A 21,774-nucleotide genomic window follows, 5' to 3' on the forward strand; every position below is an offset into this window, starting at 1 on the left:
GTTTGGAAATTAACAAAAGACTATTTTTTTAAAACTATGCCGCAAGAAAAAATATTTCTATACATATCATAAGAACATTCTTATAATCTTATTCTACTAAATCTTTAAAGTGTATTCCTGAAAAGAGCACCATTACCTGTGCTTAGTAAAAATAGAAGAAATTGTGTAGCTAGTGCACTAATACACTAATTGTGTATTAGTGCTAAAGTCTTTAATATTGAAATAAGAGGAAAGCCAAGAAGATCAAAATATATCTATAGAAAAAATGCTGGAGGTTATTGTGACAGGATATTAAGAATTGTCTTTAGAGTTGGACTTGGGACATTTTCCCCTAAAATTATTATGAGTCATATATATTATTTTCATAAGAGAAAAAGAACTTTGCTTAAAAATACAATGGCTAAAATTTATAGAGAAGAACAATTAAAATGGGAGTTTTTCTTCTATATAAGCAAAAATTCTGAACATGAATTTTTTGTCAAAGCAAATCTCACATTAATTAAAAAGACCATTATTTAAACTATTAATATAAACCATTAATTAAAAAACTATGTGTAAGTTATGGATGGGACTAGATTCATGATTAGTTTTATTTTTTCAGCAGTACAAGAGCTGAAATAATAATCCAGAAGAGTATCCTTAAATAATTATTTGAAAATAATCTACAATCAAGATCAAATTATTAATGAAACAAAAATGCAATGAAGTGTCAGATCCTAGCACTAACAATAGGTAAATTGGGTATATTTCCAGGAATTAAAGCATTTATATTTGGGGAAATCATTTCACCTGCTACAGAGTTTAACAATTCAACTATTAAATTCCATACAATAAGAATTGTAGTAAGTACATAATGGGAGTTTGTCACATGTTCAGGTCTCTATGTAAACAATCTATGAGACCCAAATTTATACCCCTAGTTTAACCTCTAAGAACATAGAAACCTGGAGAGACTGGCTAAATAATCCAAGTGGGAGACAGATGTAGGATTTCATGCCACAATCTAGACTATGCACTTAATCATTATGTTAAAATGCATTATAATGACTCAACAATTCTTTATATACTTTATTAATGCTGTTTTATGTTTCTCTGGTCTGTACTTAATTGTTTTTGTAGTAAATTAAAATGAGGCACAAACTCACAGTGTTCTGAAAACAGTCAAGGGACCTACAAAGCAAACTAATTTATGGTGTAGCCTCTAATTAGCTGTAATTACAATATTTAATAAATGAAACACCTACTTTTAGAGATAATCAAATCTTATCACTATACTCCACTAGTATAGGCTAATAACAATCAAAAGCTTTATTCAAATGCTGTCAGGAAATATAAAAGTAAAATTTATTGCCAACCCTGTAACATTTTTCTACCAAAACAGATTTCACATGGAAACTGGTTATAAGAAAAATAAATTATGTAATCATCCATAATTTAACTCCAATTAAGCTGGCATGTTTTATTCCTAAATAACTCATTCATTCAAGCATGTTTGCACATATACACATATATTCACTCATCTGAAATGTTCTTTATTTATTACTATTAAAGAATTTCTCTGAATATTTGAGGCCAATAAGCGTGTTCACCAGTAAGCATTAGATATTTTAACAATTGTAGACACTGCCAGGATCATTAATATTACAGAAAAAGAAATGAGTTAAAACTAAGACATTTAATAGTAATGTTTAATCCAGTTATATTTTTAAAACAATATTTTTAGGACACTATTATTCAGCCTGCAGTTATCAATGCCTGTTAACAAGTTCTGAAGTTTATTTTGTCTTTTTTTCCAATCTGTGTGTAGGTTAAGCAGAAGGATATAAAAAACTAGGAATGAGTTATGACTTCTTTACTCCTTGTGAATATGCATGACGATTGAGTATCAGATCACTGAGTGTCAGAAGGACTCATAACCATTCATTATGTTTGCTTCCAAAGGGGAATAACCATTGGCAGCAGCAGTAACAGTAAACTTCATTTTACTTTATGATATAATGAAAGGACTAATTCAACAATCATGTGATGTCTTAAATCAGCTCTTAATATCAAAGAACAAAGTGATATTACTGTTATTCAGACTTTGGGAAAGGAATAAGGCACAAATGAACAAAAGAAAATTCAGCTGACCAAAAATTCTAATTAGTGTAAATTCCATTTGTAAGGAAAGAACAGCTTCTCTCCAAAGAGACATTACAGTGCATGAAAAATCAAGAACATTAACTGCCAGAGATATTTTGGATTTAGTAGAGGTTTCAGTGTTGTCACTCTGTAATCAACAGACGATCCAGAGGAATAGAATAATATGTCTTTTATGATATTTTAAAGTTGGATGCCCCCCAAAAAACCCATAAAAAGTAAGCATGATTAATAGATCTTTTAGCCCCAATGCCAATAAATATAATTTCCTAAAAACATTTACATAACAGAGAGTCTGGATTTTTTGTTCATACATTTGCTTTCGAATCATTCTTGTATATGGCTATGTATTTGGATGAAATCATCACTTTATTTTTTAAGAAATAAAACATGATGGGTTTTTCTATATTTATATCAGCCTGGTTTTTGTGTGTCCAAAAATGCGTCTTTCTTGAATTTCCTTCAAATTTTTGCCTAACCAGTGGCTCTAAACTCTTACAGTGACAACTGTTATCATTATCCAGCACTTGACATGTCAGCTCGACATCACTATATTAACTGATTTTCAAGTTTTCTCATTCCCTGGGGGGCCCTCTCTCCTACGATTGATGAGGTACAAGGCAGTGTTTGAGTTGCCATTCTGACCTCACAAATAGCAAGAGTGGTCCCTGCACAGAGCAGAGAAGGGAAGGCAAAGGAGAGAGAGAACCACAGCTATCCTGGAATAACAGGAGCTCCACATACTTGCTTTCCAAGGCAATTAAAACATTGTTTCTCAAACTTTACACTTCAGTGGAACGCATGACTTGTTTCTTTCATTCAAGTGCTGCAAATCTTTATTGGTACATAGTGAAACTTTAACAATTAGAGACTAAATTTTTGTCTCTGATATTTCACAGAAGCTAGAATAAAAGTGGCTGCTCCTTCCGAGTTTAAATACATTGAAACTCTAATCACTTATAATTCCCAGAATGGTGTTATCGCTTACTTTTTAACTACTGAATTCACTCTGGCAGAGCTTGGGTAATAAAAACCATCATATTCTAATTTTCAGACAGCTTGACAGAACCACTCTTCTTAGGATAGATAAAGTGTAATGGAGCACTTTCTTTCCCATAGGGAAGTCTTTGACTCATATGCTTTGATGCCAGCTAGCCTTCACATCTGCTGTCTCACCATTGATAGCTGTAACTTGGCATGCTAAACTAGTGTCTGATGAAGCAGCTTTCCTCAAAGGCACCATTTTATTTCTTGCAATGGGAACATAGTAAAATGGTGTTGGTTTTCTGTAGGCCTTATGCAAATCCCTGTAATAAACATAGGATCGGGCCTCACATACAATAAATTGTGTGTTAGATGAGGATGGGGGAAGGAGACAACTTCTTTGGGTAAAAATCACTCCCTTATTCTGCCAATAAATTAAATGCATCATAAATACATGGTTTAAATATTTCAAACTTGACTAATTAATATCAAAGCCATACTAGAAACTGAAAAGAATACAAAAACACTTCAAAAATACCAACCATATAATATTAAACAAAATATTAGCATTTAAACTAATGTTAACAATGATCCATTACCCACAATCAATATCCTGATATCATTAATAGAGAAAAAAATTATTTTGGAGAGTCAGAGAAATAACATGGCTACAAAAATCTGTGTTTTTTTATTTCTAGAAAAAAGTATCTGATGAAGAATATATCAACATGAAGAAATGAACATTTCAGTAATAGTATTAATCACTAATCTAAACTGACTACTCAGATATGCTGGTTTTCAATCATACAAAACTTGTAAGTTTTGTTTCACTCTTCTAAGCTTATAGAAAAAAATTCAAAGTAAACTAAATTATCCCCAAAGTTGAATACACAAAGTAAACAAAAAATTTAAAACGAAGTCTCTATTTATTCTGAATAACCACAGAGTAATTGCCCAGGTAGTAACTTGCAAGCAACTTATCAAGAATAGATTTTGGCCAAGATTTAAACTATCTGGTTTTCCTATTCCCCAAGATAAAGCAGAATGTTAGGTTTGAGAAACATTTTGCTTCAGTTTAGATCTCTAGGGGGATACTGAAGAATTATAGTGAAACAAAGGAAGACTTCAATTTTAATTATGTAATAATTTATTCCCATCCATTAATGTAGGTACATTCTTTTGTCCACAAGGAAAGGAGTGACAGTGGCTCACCAAATATTACAGAATTGTACAATAAGCTCAGGCAAGAAAACTGCATGAGCCCAAATTTCAAATGGTTCAGGTTGGGAAGTTCCCCTGGGGGAGGGAATGACAACCCATTCCAGTGCTCTTGCCTGGAGAATCCCATGCACAGAGGAGTCTGGTGGGCTACAGTCCATAGTGTCACAAAGAGTCAGACACAACTGAGCAACTCAGCAGGCACACACATGGTATGAAGTATTTCATCTCTTCTTAATCTCCTCCCCATTAGGAAAACAGAAAAGTCACATGTATTAACACAATCCTTTCAAGACTCTAGTATGCCCTGTTATAGGTCTCTTCTTTAATTGCCCCTCCATCCCTGCCTTGACAGAAGAAACTGCAATAAAGGTTTATAAAGGAAAGGTGAATATATTCACTGCTCAGTTCCCATAAAACATATGCTTTCTCAACTTTTTAGGTACACAAACAAAAATCAGCATTTACCCCAGCATATTTCTTTGAGCAGGAGAAAGTTCTAACCTTCTTCATCCTGCTCCAAGACAGTTCTTACGCATACCTATCAAGAGCCTCCAGGAATGGTGTCAAAAGTGAAGATGTAACTATACTATTTATTCTCAGCAAACCTGTTGAAAAAGGCTTTAAACAATTCAAGTAAATAATCTAAAAGAAGAATGTGGTCAGCAGAATTATCATTTTATGCCTTTGTCTGATATTTTGTAATGTCTGAGTTGCAGAAGAGAAAAATGCCTACTGTAAATTGAAAGAAGTAGAAGTGGATGTAATTAGTTACTAACAATTATTACCAATAAACAAGGGGCTATTTAAATATCAAATTAACTCTTTCTGCACATTAGACTCACTGGTGGAGGTTATAAAAAATATGCTCAGGATCCTGCCTCAAGAAAGTTTTAATCACTTGGCTTGGAGAGAAGTGCTCTTTGAAAGCTCCCCAAGTGATTCTACTGTTCTAATGTACAGATAGGTTGAGACTAATGACGTACATGAATGGATATTTTAAAGATGTTTATAACTTAGCAGATGGTATTCCAATAGGACAAAATAGTGACTCTATCCTTTGTAAAGGAAAAGTTGAATGAAAACCAAGACTATTATTCATCAGTGATATGACTGTCACAGACAAGACCATATTTCCATATGCTATGCATGTGATTTAGTCCTATAGTTTGCCATATTTTCTAGGACTTCAGTAGATTAAAAAAAAATAGCCCCATGATTTAAAGTAGTGCTAATAAAGTAGTTTTAATAAAGTAGTCAGCATGACTAACTTTACTGGGCTATGGTCTAGAACAAGGGTCCCCAAACTCTGGGATCTAATGTCTGATCACTGGATGTGGAGTTGATTTAATAATAACAGAAATAAGTAAAGTAAGTAAAGTCACTCAGTCATGTCCAACTCTTTGTGACCCCGTGGACTACAGCCCACCAGGCTCCTCAGTCCATGGGATTCTCCAGGCAAGAATACTGGAGTGGGTTGCCATTTCCTTCTCCAGGGAATCTTCCCAACCCAGGGATCGAACCCAGGTCTCCCGCATTGGAGGCAGACGCTTTAATCTCTGAGCCACCAGGGAAGTACACAGAAATAAAGTGTACAGTAAATGTAATGTGCTTGAATCATCCTGAAAATATCCAGACACCTCAGTCTGTGGAAAAATTGTCTTTTGTGAAACTGGTTCTGGTGTCAAAAAAAGTTGGGGACTGCTGGTCTAGAATTTTTGATGCATACATAGGGAGGCATACTCTACCAATGAGTAAAAAATTTTAATCACAAAATTTGATGCCAATATAACTATTCTCATATTAATATTTTATCTTTAAATTATTTTATAGTTATAGAGAAAATATTTCCCACGTGAGACAGAAAAATAACATTTGAGACCTTTTTTCTAATTTATTAAGGAGAAAGGGGGGTATCATTACTAAGCATAAATTGATTCCAATAAGTTAAATTAACTATGAACAAAGCTGTATGCTGGTTAGTGACACCTTAAATAAAGTGGACAATCCTTAGATTGAGCAAATATTTAAGAAGTTATCCTTGTACTTACTAAAGTACCATATGACTTTTCCAATTATTATATTGTCAAAGAATCCTTTCTGGATAATGGTAGAAATCATTAGAATATATTAAATAGTAAATCTATTACACAATGAAAATCATACTCAATTTCTATCCATGTGCAAATAATTATTGAACTTTTTTTTGTGATCACCATGCTTAACTAAGAATTTGCCATAAAAAAATATAAAGTCATTAAAGAATAAGTTCTGGAGATATAATGTGAAGCATATGATTATAGTCAACAATACTGCAATATAAACTTCCAAGTTGCTAAGAAACTAGCTCTTGATTGTTCTAACTGCAAAAAGGAAATGATAATTATGATGTCACTGAGACATTGTCTAACGCTATAGTGGTAACCATACTGCAATACATATGTCTCGCAAATCAATACATTTTTCACCATAAACTTACACAATGCTGCATGTTGATTGTATAAAAACTAAAAATAAATAAAATAAATTCAAAACTAATGTTAAATACCTTTGCCATGTTCAAAAACTATTCTAGGTCAATTTCCTGAATATGCAAAATGGAAATTCCCAAGTATTTTACCATCAACTTAAGGGGAAAATAAACATTTATTTCAGAAAACACTTTTTGATCTGAAAAATAACTATAGATGCCATGTTAAGAATTTACTTTCCTAATGTATAAGTCTCTTTATAGAAAATATATTATAATTCCATTAGCAGCACTATTCTCAATAAAAATAACAGACTTTATGTTTTGTACAAATTAAGATCTATGAATAGTAAGTTTCTAAATCCATTTATTAAGTGCATGCAGTAAACTGTCAACTTTTTACATTCTATCCCTTGAGTCAGAAATTACTTATGTTCTCTTGGCATTTAAGAAGCAAAAATCAGTCAAGCTTTCAGAAAATCATTACAGGCATGCCACGCAAGCAATTCAGCCTTAAAAACCTATACTGTCACCCAAGCATAATTTAATTTTAGAAGACCATTGAACTGATAAGCTTAGAATAAGTAGTAGACTATACCGAACATGCTATAGTTGTATCTGCCCCAATGGTTTAAGGCAAATATTTTAGAAACTTAATATGATCAAATAGTTGAGGTCATGTAGGTTAGCCCAAATGACAAATGCATTTAGCTCTTTTGAGTAATGATGGTTATGCCATGATGTCTTTGGCTATTACTTTTATTGTCAATATTATGAGTTCCTTGGTTATTGGTTTCATAATTAATAAGTCACTTAACCTCTCCATGGCCCAGTTTCCTCATCTGTTAAATGAGCATAATGATAATTGCTTCCTACCTTGATAGGGGTTGCTGGCAAGATTAATGAGTTGGCATTTAGAATGTACTTTGAATTCTTCTAAAGAGGGAAGCTATGCATAAAGAAAAATGAAACAAAATAATACCTTCTTTGCTTCTAAGTAACAAAAGATAAAACTACCCTTCCCAGATGTATTAATTCATTTGCTTGCATTCCTAACTCTGTAACCTTCATACATGCTTGAATAAATTGATTTTTTAACCCAAGGTTAAAATGAAAATAGAGTAACAGGGAGGCCTGTTACTATGATGACTTCCCTGGTGGCTCAGTTGATAAAGCATCTGCCTACAATGTGGGAGACCCGGGTTCGATCCCTGGGTTGGAAAGATCCCCTGGAGAAGGCAATGGCACCCCACTCCAGTACTCTTGCCTGGAAAATCCCATGGACAGAGGAGCCTGGTAGGCTACAGTCTATGGGGTCGCAAGTAGGACACTACTGAGCGACTTCACTAAAATGAAAATACTACAGAGGGCTACATATTTTGAAGAAACCTTTCCAACTCTCTACAGAATAGAAAAATTTTCAAAGTAAACGCATATTCTAAACACAGCTAAAATCCTTTATCACAGGTGTTGCATCAATGAATGGAATATTCATTGTTCCAAAAGATAACTGTACAGAATTTGCTTTAAAAAAAAGTGAGTTGCTGCTGTAAAGGAAACCTAACTATGTACCACTGATAGTAGATGGTGGAGTTAGGAATTAAGCTCAGGTTTCTCTGATTCCAGTTTCCTTCCCTCTTAACTATTCTAAATTGTAGAATATAGGTTCAGAAGTATAAAGTGATTTACATTAGATATTTGATACTACTTAAATGTCCTTTCAACATGTGGCAGAATTTATTTAATAACTATAAAAGAGGACACATATTTCCTGTGATATCTTTAGGAAAGACAGACTATATTAGTATATGTAACAAAACCAGAGATTTCAGGGAGACCAAACTCAGAGAGAAAATTTGTAGAAATTGAAAAACCTGAGTCACGAGTTGCACAGAAACAAGGTGATTTCAGCATCATTTGTAAAATACACAATCCACTTTGAAAATCTAGGGATTCTCAAAAGAGACCATACTACCTACAGGCTATGGCTAAGTTATTTTTGAGCTGATAATCTACATGTATTCATTCTCCTAATTTTTATACTTCAAGGAGAAAAGAATATGCTAGTTGCTTGGTAACATTCTACATTGTGTTGGGGTGAGGCTATAGTTTGGCTAAACCAAGTACCTAGATTCTGAGAAGAATGGTTTGACTCCTACTTTATTGTTTTTCAATAAGATCCCTGGGCCCTCAGCTATTTTATTATCTAAATATGACTATGAACATATTGGTGATGTCATATAGCTTTCTATTGTTTTACATGAGATTACAATGAAGAACCACCATCTGCTCAATTTTGAGTTACTTTCCCAGTCATTGCTTTACATTTATCCCTGGAGAGAATGTGTGTGGCGTGTAATGGATATAGGGGAGATAATGAAATCTTCTTGATAACAGTATACATGTAAGGTCAATGAACAAAGTCAGGCATGTTCTTTGGAAAAAGAATTGTTCAGTGCTGTAGAATGACTGTGTAACTCTGTTTTTGCAATACTGAACACTCACCCCTCCTTTAAACCCAGATATCTTGAGCCAGCTCTTGCTTGCAGTAATACAACTTTACCATTCTTTAAAATAAATTTTGGAACTGAGCTGTTCCAGAACAATTAGCTAGCAGCAGGGTCTTACTCAATTAGTAAAAACAGGATGGAAATTCCTTTAGAAAGTCAATGCCTTAAGGGTGCTTCCTAGAGTGTTTGTATGCATTGCTGTTAATTAAGAAAAAAATAATGGTATCAGATGTAAATTCACTACACACAATAGTCTCTGATTCACTGTAGAATTTCAAAATGAGTGTGCAATTGCTTCAATTCCAGATTGGTAGGGATTTTTTTTTTTTTTTAGTTCATACTAATAGCTGGTATAGAAAATGAAAGTGTTCATCTCTCAGTCATGTCTGACTCTTTGGGACACCATGGACTGTATCCCACCAGGCTCTTCTGTCCATGGAGTTTTCCTGGCAAGAATATTGAGTGGGTTGTCATTCCCTTTTCCAGGGGATCTTTCCAACCCAGGGATCGAACCCGAGTCTCTGGCATTGCAGGCATATTCTGAGCCACCAGGAAAGGAGATTTCCTATGAACAAAATTTCATACCAATAGCTGGTATAAGCATATAGTTTAACAAGCCAAAATATGTAGCTGAAATTAGTATCATTTAGGGATACACTAAAATAACTAAAGAAAAATCAACATTTACTGAATACTGTATCCTTTTAAATTTTAATGCCTTTTCAAGTTTCAACAGTAAGATGTCAGCATGTGATAAAACTATCAACATAATTGTCACCTTAGTGATTATCACTGTGTGGCTTTTATTGTGACTATTGCACATTTCCAAAGGCTTCAATTTTATAGAAAGAAAGTCTGTGCTGCTAAAAACAGAAAGTTGTTTCACATCAATTTTCTCTGGGTGCTAGAGGCACTCCCATGTGTGAGAAAGGAAAACTAGAGATGAAAGACTAAGAAGAAAAGTGAGCAGCAAAGAAAAGTGAAGTTAGGTAAAATGACACTGCAAGAGAGCAACTGAACTAAAACAACAGCAACAAAAAGCATACCAGAAGACTAGAAAGATTGTAAAGAAAAGAAACGGAGAGATAAGCTCAAAGATGGGGAAAAGATGAAAAATTTCAGTGATTTTTCCAGAGGTGTATCTTGCTATAATACACAAGAGCTTTGAAACAGGATATGTAGGTAATCTAGGAAATAAAAACAAAATTTGAAGTATTTGTGAGGCTAAAATTATTACTTCTGGTATCAGACCACTTGCATTAGTATTTTATATGCATTATTGTACAAATTCAACTTCAAAAGTCCCTCGAATATTGTGATAATCTAAATGCACCACATACTCACTCTTTACAAAGTTACTAACACTGATGATATACATTCATAATTTTCAACAGCTAGTCTCTTTTTATATTAAAAAAGGTTTTTTAATAAGAAAAACAATCTGTATTAATTTTTAATACTCAATTGGGGAAAATAATCAGTTGCAATTAATATAATCAAAAAGCACCATATTGATCTCAATGACTTGCTCATACTTGATTATTCAATAAATTTAATTAAATGATAATAGTTTTCCAATTAAATGTAAAATATGCATCCAATCTTTAAGCTAGCCATTAAAAATATTCTCTTTGAAAGCAATTTAATTTTAAGAATTATGTGGATTTGACCAAAACATTCAATCGATTTCATTCTTTAGGTATTTGGTGATCTCCAGAACCGCCCAAAAAGCTGATTTAATTTGGTAAGAATTTTTACAAAGAAAATTATATAATTATTTGTCAAGTTAAGTCATATAAAATCCTGTTATATGATCGCTGATCCGGTCTGCAACAAACTATAAGTTTCTTAAAAGTGAGAATTAGATATTATTTGCTCTAGAATACCCAATGTGTAGCACAGTTTCTGGTACTTGGCAGGTGCTGCCTGGAGTTTTGTTGAAATAATTTATTTTATATCTTGAATCAATTATTTTTTAAAGAGAAAAACAATATACCACTTCTGTCCACTCTAACTGACAATTGCATTTGTGTGAACAATGAAGGAAAATACCAAGGCTTAAAAATTTGCTAAATTACAAACAATATAAAAATACTCAGTAAAATAGAAAATAAATTATGACATAATACTGATTCCCTAAAGTGGAATCTCCTCATTGGCTCTACTCTGACCCAATGAGATCAGTGGAAGTAAGGAGACAATCTGAATATTATAGAGGAGGACAAGATGCTATGTACCTGGAATTTGGTGCCACCATAATTTCCACTTAAATGTGTAACGGACTTCCCCGCTGCAAACCACTGCATGCCAACGGGGTAGCCCATTTTGAGATTCTACGCCTTCCAGAATATTAGATGGATGATTGTCCAGCGAATAGGAACTGCTTGTGCTTATTTTCCTTGTATTTCTGTAGGCTCTCAACAAATAAAACCTGTTTCATCTTAACAAAAAGAAATGCCTATATGGAAAACATTCTTACATGTAATCATTTTATTCTTCTGGAATATCCACACGTTGTAGAGTCTGAATCTCCCACTATTCAATTTTCAGTACATACATTACTTTGTCTATTTACATTCAATGACAAAACCTTGGTGGGGAAAATAATGTTACTTCTAAACAGATTTTCCTTCAAACAAAGATGAAATACTTATAAAGCAACAACTCCTTGCCATTTGCAAGTATTAAAATGATTTGCTTTGATGACCATATATTTAGTTGAATATGTCTCCATCCCATAAGAAATATGCTACTGATTATTCTCTACAAATAACAACGTTCCTATGCTCTTACATTCATTAACAAGAAAAGGTTTGTTTGTATTCTATCATTTTAATACATAAATTTTAGACAACCAGTAGGACTTACCTTGAAAAAGGTCATGGTTGCACCATCCTCTACTGCTCCATACTCTATCTTGGTTTGTTTAGCTAAATCATCAGCAGAGTCAATAGGGGATTCCATGCGCTCCACTGTCAGAAAGGCGGCTAAGTTAGCAGTATACGAAGAAATGATGATAAGTGTGAAAAACCACCAAATGCCTCCCACTATCCTGGTGGAGAGCGCTTTGGGCATGAGCTCAGAACCTAACAAAGATTGGGGGGAAAAGGTGAGACGAATACAGAGAATTTGATCAGCAGTCAGGTACTTTTGGTCACAGTGGAAGAACGGAATCACTGTGTAATAAAAGCTTAAATCATAGATTTACATATCGCTTTAGTAAGCAAGGAACAACCCATGGGAGAGCAGAGGCTAACTTCAGATAGCATGTCTCTTGGGACATCTGTGCTTACATATAGTGACAGGAGACTGAGCTCTACCTGAGACAGTACAAAATAAGAATCACATAGTAATGACGGGATAGCCTTTATGAAAATAGCATTAGAATGGAGAATATCTCTCCTGTTTATAAACTACTTTGATAGATTTTTATATTCTATAAAAAAGCAGGTTTTAGAAGAAATGATTTAATGTACATTTTGATCCATTTCATAACAAGCTTTATTTATGTGAAGTTTCATTATTCATGTGCATGAAGCTCAAAAATCTTGTCTATACTGCCATTTTAAAAAGTAATGTATGAAAACAATTTCAGTTATTCACATTTTTTGAGCCAGGGGGCTTCAGTCCAGTTTTTATTTTAAAATAGGTAGTCAACTATTTTTTTATGCATAAACAAATGTCTCCTGTCACTATAGTTAGCTTCAGTGAGGGAAATCAGAATAAGAATAAATAGTTAAAATGGCATAAATTTATCTTTACACATATATACAAATTTCATAGTTATAGTACAATATGTGGCTGGAGTTGTCTGCTCATGGTATTAATAAGAGAATGAGATCTGATCATTACATATTGCTTTTGATTATTATTAATTTTAATTAATTTAGATATACATTAAAATTCTAACACTTTTTAAATTGAGTCTTTTAGTTTTACCATGTTATTTATAGCCTTAATATGTAAATGTATAAATATCAGCATGTATAACTTTTTTAATAAGAAAATTATACAAAATTTATGTATATATATTACTATTTACCCTTCATCATTTTGAACCTATAATCAAGAAAGCATTGTCTACAAATAAATTAACTTTAATAAGGTTTGAGTAAAATGGAATGAAGTAAAGATGGACTCCATGTTTTATATATTTTTAAATATAATAACGAATACAGTAAGATAACATATCTCTATATGCATTAAACATACAACAAATTATTCATGCTAACATTGAAAAGAAGTGGTATCATGACTTGGTTCTAGCAAAACAGTCCATCTTATACTGCAGTTCATCTTACCCTTCCAATTTCAAACAAACAAACAACATTTTAGAAAGCAGACAGACTTGGACATGACAGCCAACTCCAGCTCCGGACTCTTGCCTACCACTCTGTAAGAAAAACAAAACAAAATAAAACAGAAAAGTACCTTTCTGATGTAGTTGCTCCTAGGCCCTGTCAGACACACACTTGGACACCGAAACACTAAAATATTCCCACCATGATCAGCAGCTTTGGCTGCCCAGTCTACCATTTCTTTTCTTTTTCTTTTTTGAACAACAACACCAATAAAGTCAAACAAGACTGAGAAAGAAAAGAACAGTGGAGACATTTGACAAAAAAGGCCCAATTACCACAAGTTCATATCTTACCCAAGGACTTAAAGTGAATACCTCTTAGGCTTGTGAATCAGAGCCTGGTTAGGGGCTGACTGTCATGTACTCAAGGTAACGTCATGTCCAGCACTATATCCCACTAATTCCTGGGGAGCTGGGCATCAGCCAGAATAGTATGGGTTCCTCTTTCATGTATCCACCAGCAGTGAAGTTTGTGGCAAAGCAAATGTACATTTGAATTTTTCATTGCTTGGATTGCTTGTCATCATTTTTAGAGATATTAGATATAATTTTATTTCTTATTGCTAGATTTTATAAATATCAAGTTCATCTCACCAATATTGAAATTCAAAAATATCCAAATATTTTATAAATTATACATAAAAATAATATACTATTTTTCAAAGTGGTAGGAAAAATAATTTTAAAAACTTTATTATGGCTAGATCTTTACTATGAGAATAATTCATTCCAGGCTATCAGAGTTAGTTATTAGAAGGTTACTAGCAATGTGCCTGGGTAAATCACATAATCCAGTGCTACCTCGAAGAGATTCCTGTCTCATATGATGTATTTTTATTTACGTTTATATTTTTTAAGATAACTCCAATATTATCTTCCAACTGTAAATAAATCTAAGGCGGAAAAAAAGCCACTGGACTCAAAATGTAGGAAAGGGCAAATACAGTTATTGATTATTCATTTTATTTAGAAAGAGATGCCACTCACTTAATTAGTTTATGTAAGAGTTCTCTGAACCTTCAAGTTTCAGATTTAAATACATATATATCTGGATGTTCATATTTTTAAAAGCAAAAATTATCTCATTAGTAGGATTGCTTGCAACATGAATTTAAGTTAATTTTTTCCTTTTAATATGCAAATATTTACTTTTAGTTTAGGAAGTAGTTTATAAATGAAACCGTCAGAAATAATGGATTTATGCATAATATTAAACATGCAAAAGCAAAGTATCTATTTTATTAACAATTTATAATTTAACAATAAATTTTCTCTTCTTCAGTGCTGTAATGCAATTGCCAAATGAATTTCTTCAATGTGGATCATAAATACACCAGTAAAATTTAAGGTAAACCCTTATATGGGTGTGGTAACCCTTACAAATAAGTATGTTTTCTTTCCTTAATCCAGTCACTGTCAGTTGTTAAAGGGCATTTTGATTTATTTACAAAATTTTAAAACTTAAAAATATTACACTTTAAATGCATAAAATAGTCTGGTTTTGAAATCTTTTATACTGAGTAGTAGGTCTGACATATTAATTTACTGAACTTTATATAAATATTGAAAGATTAATAAAAGAAATCACAGCAGCAAAAAAAACAGCTTGGGAGAACTGAGACTAAAATAATAAATTCATAGTTATAAATATACCATTAAAACATATTGCATATATTATATCATTTTCTAAGAAATGTAGCCTTTACTTTTAACATTAATATTATAATTTTTAAATAATTATGAAAGAGTATTTTTGCATGCACTTCTGAGCATGCAATACTTTATATTCTTATATACTATCAGATGCAGCTAATATTTTACTTGTAATGGTAACTCTAAATGGTTAAAAATTTTATTTTTACAAATTTATATGCAATAGATTTACTAATCATGCAATACAAAGGCATCTAGTCATCAAGAATTGATAGGAAAGGGAATTTTTTACATCAAAATGAAACAAGAAACAGGAGCAATACACTGTATTCTTGTCTCAAGAAGATGCAGTCTTAGTAGTGCTTTAAACGCAGCTTCTAGCTAATGGATCAGGTTAGCTGAGTTATCTATGAGATAATGTATCTACCATAGGTTAAGAAAGTTAGATGATATACGTTATGTGCAATTGCAAAAGCTAATTATTTTCTCAGAATCTCCCTTGGATGGGATTTGAGAATGCCTAAATGCATCAGATAGATGGAGAAGCTGGATTATGGTTACATGCAGAGAGGCACCCATGCAAGCGACTTGTGCCAGCAAGAGCTGTCACCCCCAGCAAAGAGTGGGACATGGTGCCCAAGGGAAATAGCAGGCTGAATCGTATACCTTGCTGCATGAGAGCTCCAACTCCAAACCAGAAACTATTTAGCAAGGTGAAATTGTTTTCCACCACGTCTGAGTCAGGGTTGCAAGGGTGTGGGTTATACCACTCATAGGGACTAAACCTGTGGTAATTGACAGAAGAAAAGAATATATTTAAATGGCAGTAAGAAGACATTCTATCCAGCATTTTTGCTGCAAAAGAAACAGAAAGACAGGTAAGATTAAGCAGAAACCAGAAATCAGCATTTTTATAGTATAATTTCATATTCATGACAGCAAGTTCTAGGTTTTAAAGATACCTATCCTTATCAGCTGATTACATACTAAGATGATTAGCAGCATTTCTTTACCATATATGACATAAGAGAAAAATCTGTGTATCATTAAACAAAGATTTTTAAGATGTAGGCTTTTCAAGAGAAGGATTAACAAAATTTTTTTAAAGACTAGAAATTCATTAAAGAAGAAAACAAACAGGTATGAAATAAACATTTTTAAAACTGTGGAAAACCTGTTAAAAACAGGAGAAATGATACAAAATCACTTTCAGAATTTTTTTATGCTATTATAGAAACTACCAAAGTGGAAGAGATTGAGTAATCAGTGAATAATTATTTTTCACAAAAGAATACAGTACCATGGATTTATATCTTTATGTGTGACAAACTCAAATCCAAATAGAACCAGATCAGAATGAACTACACTCTTATATATGCTTCTGACTTCATTATGTGTTTCAGAGAGGCTGGCAATATGCAAGATATCAAAGTAGTATGAGAAGCAGGAATGCATATGGACACTGGTATCCACATATTATTTGTTTTCAAATCTACAATTAGTTTGAATCACTGCTTTAAGACAATTAATTTTTGAAGCCAATTATAGATGGTTTTAGAAATATAAACAATCTCTTGAAAACTATAAACCAAGAACTTTATAAATTGTCATGTGTACACATAATTTATCCTAGTTATAATCCAGATATATTTTTCAATTAATGGTACTATCAAAAAATAAACAAAATATTTTCCCTAATATCTCAAATTTTAAAGCCACTCTTTTACAAATCAAAATTAGTGTGTGTGCCCTTTATGAAAGCATTAAAAAATCTTGCATTCAATCAAAGTTATTTGAATAATGTATCTGTCACTTCAAAAAGCCCAATTTTCTTCACAATAGTCTTTCTGACATATTAAAATTCAGAAGATCAAACAAACCATTTACATCCTCCTAATGCAATTTTTAGAACACCCTTGTTTTAATAGGCTATCATTGACAAACGAAGGAATGTTTTGTTTGGTTCTCTAAGTTAAACTGACACACTGAACAGAAAGGTTGATTGGATAGTAATTAAACATTCTGATCTGATCTGTTATGTCTGACTGAAGTAGAAATAGCTTTGGTTGTAAACATTTTATTTTTATTTAAATGCCTTTATTACTTTTACCCTAGTAAAAATAGTTATATACATTTTTAAAAGTACTTCAAAGTATTAGAATATTGGTCATCAAACTTTATCCAAGACTGTCTTTTTTAAAAAAGAAAAATATTATTAATTTTCAATTATCCATAAACAATTTACTGTTCATCAGAAGAAATGTGATCTAGTAATCAGATCACAGGCTCTGCAGCTGGACCATGCATCTCCATGGCCTTGGATAAGTTATATAAACTCTATTTTTAAATAATAAATATTTTAAAATGTGACTTTGCCTGTAGTTACATATTCTGACTCCTATTCTGATTCCTGGATAATTAAACTTTTCTTTTCCTACTGTTGACAGTATATCAGCTATAAACATAAAGCTGGTCTGTAAAAGCTCAATTTAGTTCTTGTACATGACAAATCTTAAAAACATAACCACAGAGGGTGAGCATGTAAAACCTGCCTAATCAAGATCTCTGGTTTTCACACAGAATCCCATAAGCCCTTGAATTTAATAAGTGCTTCAGGGGATTCCATTGAATGGGGAGAGGGAGATGTAGTTTTGGGGGTTGCAGAAATGGAAGTATAAATATGGGGGATTCTGCCCTTCCTCTCCATATGTGCATGTATTTTTACATGTACATATAAAAATATACATATATTTTTTCATTCTGAGAAGGTAGGAAAAGAAGGAAGGAAGGCAGGGAAAGAAAAATGAGGGAGGGAAGTGGAAGGAGAAGTGGAAAAAGTATGGAGGAAAAATCTGGAAATACACTCGTTTCAAGAGACTAATAATTACCTCAGTGAGTGATTTTTATATAATTTAATTGAAAGAAAAGAAAAAATGTATGACAAACTAATACTTAAATTCAAATTATGTACACCTTTCACCTTCTCCACTCTGTCTGCTTTTTACTTTAGCATGAAGATCTCCAGCGGGCCCAAAAGAGGTGGAATTAGCCTAACAAAAATGCTATCTAACTTGAATTTGCAATTGTTCTTCATGGTGACACTCAGAAAGCTTTTCTTCTGTCTCCATTTGATGCAGTAACATTCTTCTAATAGTGTGATGTAAGTTATCCTTCAACACACACACACACACACACACACACACACACACACACACACACACACTTCACTGGCCTTGCACTGTCCTTTAGCTGCTTATCTCCCTCACATTGAAGTCAACACAGCTCTGATTCTAGTTCCAGTCTGTTTTGTTTTGTTTTGTTTTTCCTAAACTGAATTACCTCTCCCATCTAAGATTAACTGCGATGTTTAACCCTTTCCTTTGTATTTCCAACAGATCTTGAGTCAATATTTCTTCCTTCTAATTCTTCTGACTCACCATTTTTAAAAATTCGATTGACTTCCACACTTTTTTCTGCCCATCAGAAAAATTTCAATCACCTCAAATCTATATTTAACACTAATCACTTCCTAGATCTAAAGTGAATTTCCAGTGACCAGATGATAGACTTTTCAATGCTAATATGTTCAATATGAACCCACAATCTTTCTCCCTAATCCTTCCCTTTTATTGTCTTCTCCGTCTCTGTCAATAGCATCACCTGCTGGCATTCCCAAATCAAGTTACAAAGGTCCTGCTCTTAGTCCTTAGTTCACTTATCCTGAACATTTTAGTCAACTTCTGTTCTTTACATTTCATTTCTCCTAACACTGACTTCCAAAGTGAAGGTGAAAGTGAAGTCGCCCAGTCGTGTCCGACTCTTTGCGACCCCGTGGACTGTAGCCCACCAGGCTCCTCCATCCGTGGGATTCTCCAGGCAAGAATACTGGAGTGGGTTGCCATTTCCTTCCCCAGAGGATCTTCCAGACCCAGGGATCGAGCCCAGGTCTCCCTCATTGCAGACAGACGCTTTAACCTCTGAGCCACCAGGGAAGCCCTCAGTTGTCAATTTAAATCAGTCTCCCTACAGAAAGACTTTCATTTCCTCCTCTCCTCCTTCCCTGTTTATTTCCATTGGCATTACTACCAGTTCAGGTTGTCATACTCTGTAGCTATTGTCTCCGAGATAGTCTTTCCACCTTGCATTCCAAATTTAAAAGCTCTAAATGTTGCTTCCCAGTTTACTGTCATGTAGAATAATTTTTAAAATGATACAAACAAAACTTTAATCATGCCTACAGCCTACATACAAAATACCCAGACATTTAAGCATGGAATTTAAGATCCTCTGCACTGTGCTCCATAATACCAGTCCAGGATTATGTTCTACTGCTTTTTTTCCTACTCACCAGCCTCTGGCCACTTTCCCCCAAAATCCTATATTGATTCTTACCCATTTCTTTGATCATCTTGTCCTTTACCCTGTAATATCCTCTCTACTCCCTCCACTATTCAAAGCCTATATCCACCCTTCAATTCCAATCACTGCCATCATTTAGTTTGACCTTTCCTGATCTTTTCTTGAAGTATCTAAGGTAGACACTGGTAACTACCCATAAGTATTCATTGTCCTGCCTGAGTTTTACTAAGAACATTGATGTCCACATAATAAAACTATACTTTCTTCCCTTGAATGTAACTAAATATGAGCCTTTGCAATATGAACAGACGTGATGTGTATAACTTCTGAGAATTCTTTTTAAGGATATTTGCCTTGGACTTTCTTTGCCTTCTTCCTCTTTTAGGAAATGGTGATGCCTACAGATTATTAGAAGCCCTGGGTTGAGGATGACAGAGATGCCCCAGGAACCTATACTACACTCCTCTAGGCTGCACAGTAGGAGAAATAAATGCTTTCTGAATCAAGGCACTGTATTTTTGGCTATCTTTGTTAAAGAAGCTTAACCAGTACTTGAATGACTCAGGTACTCTGCTCATTTTTACATATCTATAGTTCTAAAAGCTTCAAGTTACATTTATCATAACCTGGTTTCTTCATTATAATTTAATACACATATCTCCCCCCTTTTATTAATTGTGAATGAGTACATGCAAATGCAGTATCTGATTAATCTTGTGTCTCCTACAATTTCTAGCACAAGGTGTTAAACCTAGTGGTCATCTAAAGCATATTTGAATTATTCTGAAGATCTTTTTACCTCGCTTTCCTTTTCAATTTCAGGCTATACATCTAAAATTATAATCCTCCTATTTCTCTATACCTTAATATCTCCTTCACCCTATGCTTCCATCTCTGTAAGTCTTTTTGAATGCATCATCTTTTTCCTTAAGACTATCACTTAATCAGTTTGCAACTTCTAATGAAATTCTCACTGAACGCCAGCCCTTTGATATCCTCTCTTTTAACTCTGTGATGTGTTCTCCTGATTATTTGTTCTCTGCTCCACTAATAGGAGATCCCTTTTGGCTAAATCATGGCTCTCAGATCTTTCCTCCCTCTTTAATGACTTAACACACTCACTGCTCGAACTCCTGTGCTGATAATTACAAAATCTTCTTAATTTATAGCCATAAATTTTCTCTCAAAGCATTTCCATCCATTTTTGTATATTCCAACTTTGGCAGCTCACCATTACCTTATACTTAAAATGCCTAAAATAAAAACCAAAAAATTCAACCATACTTTCCTTCACATTTTCTTTTTTTTTTTAGCTCTATAATGATGTAGCACTTCTCTGAGTTGAGATTAAAAGCTTATTTCCATTTTATTTTAATCTATCTCCTTTCTTAAATACATACAAATGTGATACACTTAAGCCGTATCAACTTTTGTTTTATAATGCCTCTTTGTTTTATTCCATCCATGCACTTTATCTCAGTTCTGAGTAGATGGTTTTAGGACTCAGTTCCTACATGTTTCCTATTTTCTCTATTTTGTTTTGCAAATGTCTTCACATATAGTTTTGTACCATGAAACTCCAGTTGTCTAGAACATATCAATTCTATTAAATACTGAATCAGGTTTAACCTGCTATGCCTCTGAATTTCAATGCTCTATATAATATGACTCAATGTGTTTCACCTTATTCAAACTATTATGTAGACTGGCCAATTGTCTCACTGTCTTTGTATATGCTGTTCTTGTTAACAGAAAAATCCTCTTCCCTTCAGTCAACTCACTCAGCCATGCGTCTGTGCTACTCCTTTCTGAAATTCCATAGTGCTTACTTTTCTCCCAAAGCCTAGTTATTTCAAATCTCTATATATTACATATTGCCTTGTGCTCTACTATTGGCATTTTGTATACTAATTTTTTATTTTCAAAATTTTATGATGCCTTTTAGATAGGCTGTTTATCAATATAACTATCATTATTAATATTTTATTTATTTTAAAATAAACATAATATTTTTTATTATTTTAGGGCCTAAAAATTGCCTAAAAGAATGCCTACAGGATTGGTGACTATAAAACTTGAGT

The 21,774-nt window shown here is 33.3% G+C and overlaps 1 protein-coding gene across 1 annotated transcript in view; it reads right to left on the minus strand.

Moving 5' to 3' along the window:
- The window catches only part of GRIK2 (glutamate ionotropic receptor kainate type subunit 2), a 726,582-nt gene that overhangs the window by 105,180 nt on the left and 599,628 nt on the right, over positions 1–21,774 (minus strand). Inside the window, exons 12-13 of the mRNA XM_052645572.1 lie at positions 16,001–16,119; positions 12,190–12,407 (exon numbers count right to left, since the gene is read on the minus strand). Coding sequence (XP_052501532.1) covers positions 12,190–12,407; positions 16,001–16,119 — 337 coding nt within the window. The remainder of the gene's footprint in view (positions 1–12,189; positions 12,408–16,000; positions 16,120–21,774) is intronic.

Source organism: Budorcas taxicolor, chromosome 9 (genome assembly GCF_023091745.1).
Source record: "Budorcas taxicolor isolate Tak-1 chromosome 9, Takin1.1, whole genome shotgun sequence".
Taxonomy (NCBI): Eukaryota; Metazoa; Chordata; class Mammalia; order Artiodactyla; family Bovidae; genus Budorcas; species Budorcas taxicolor.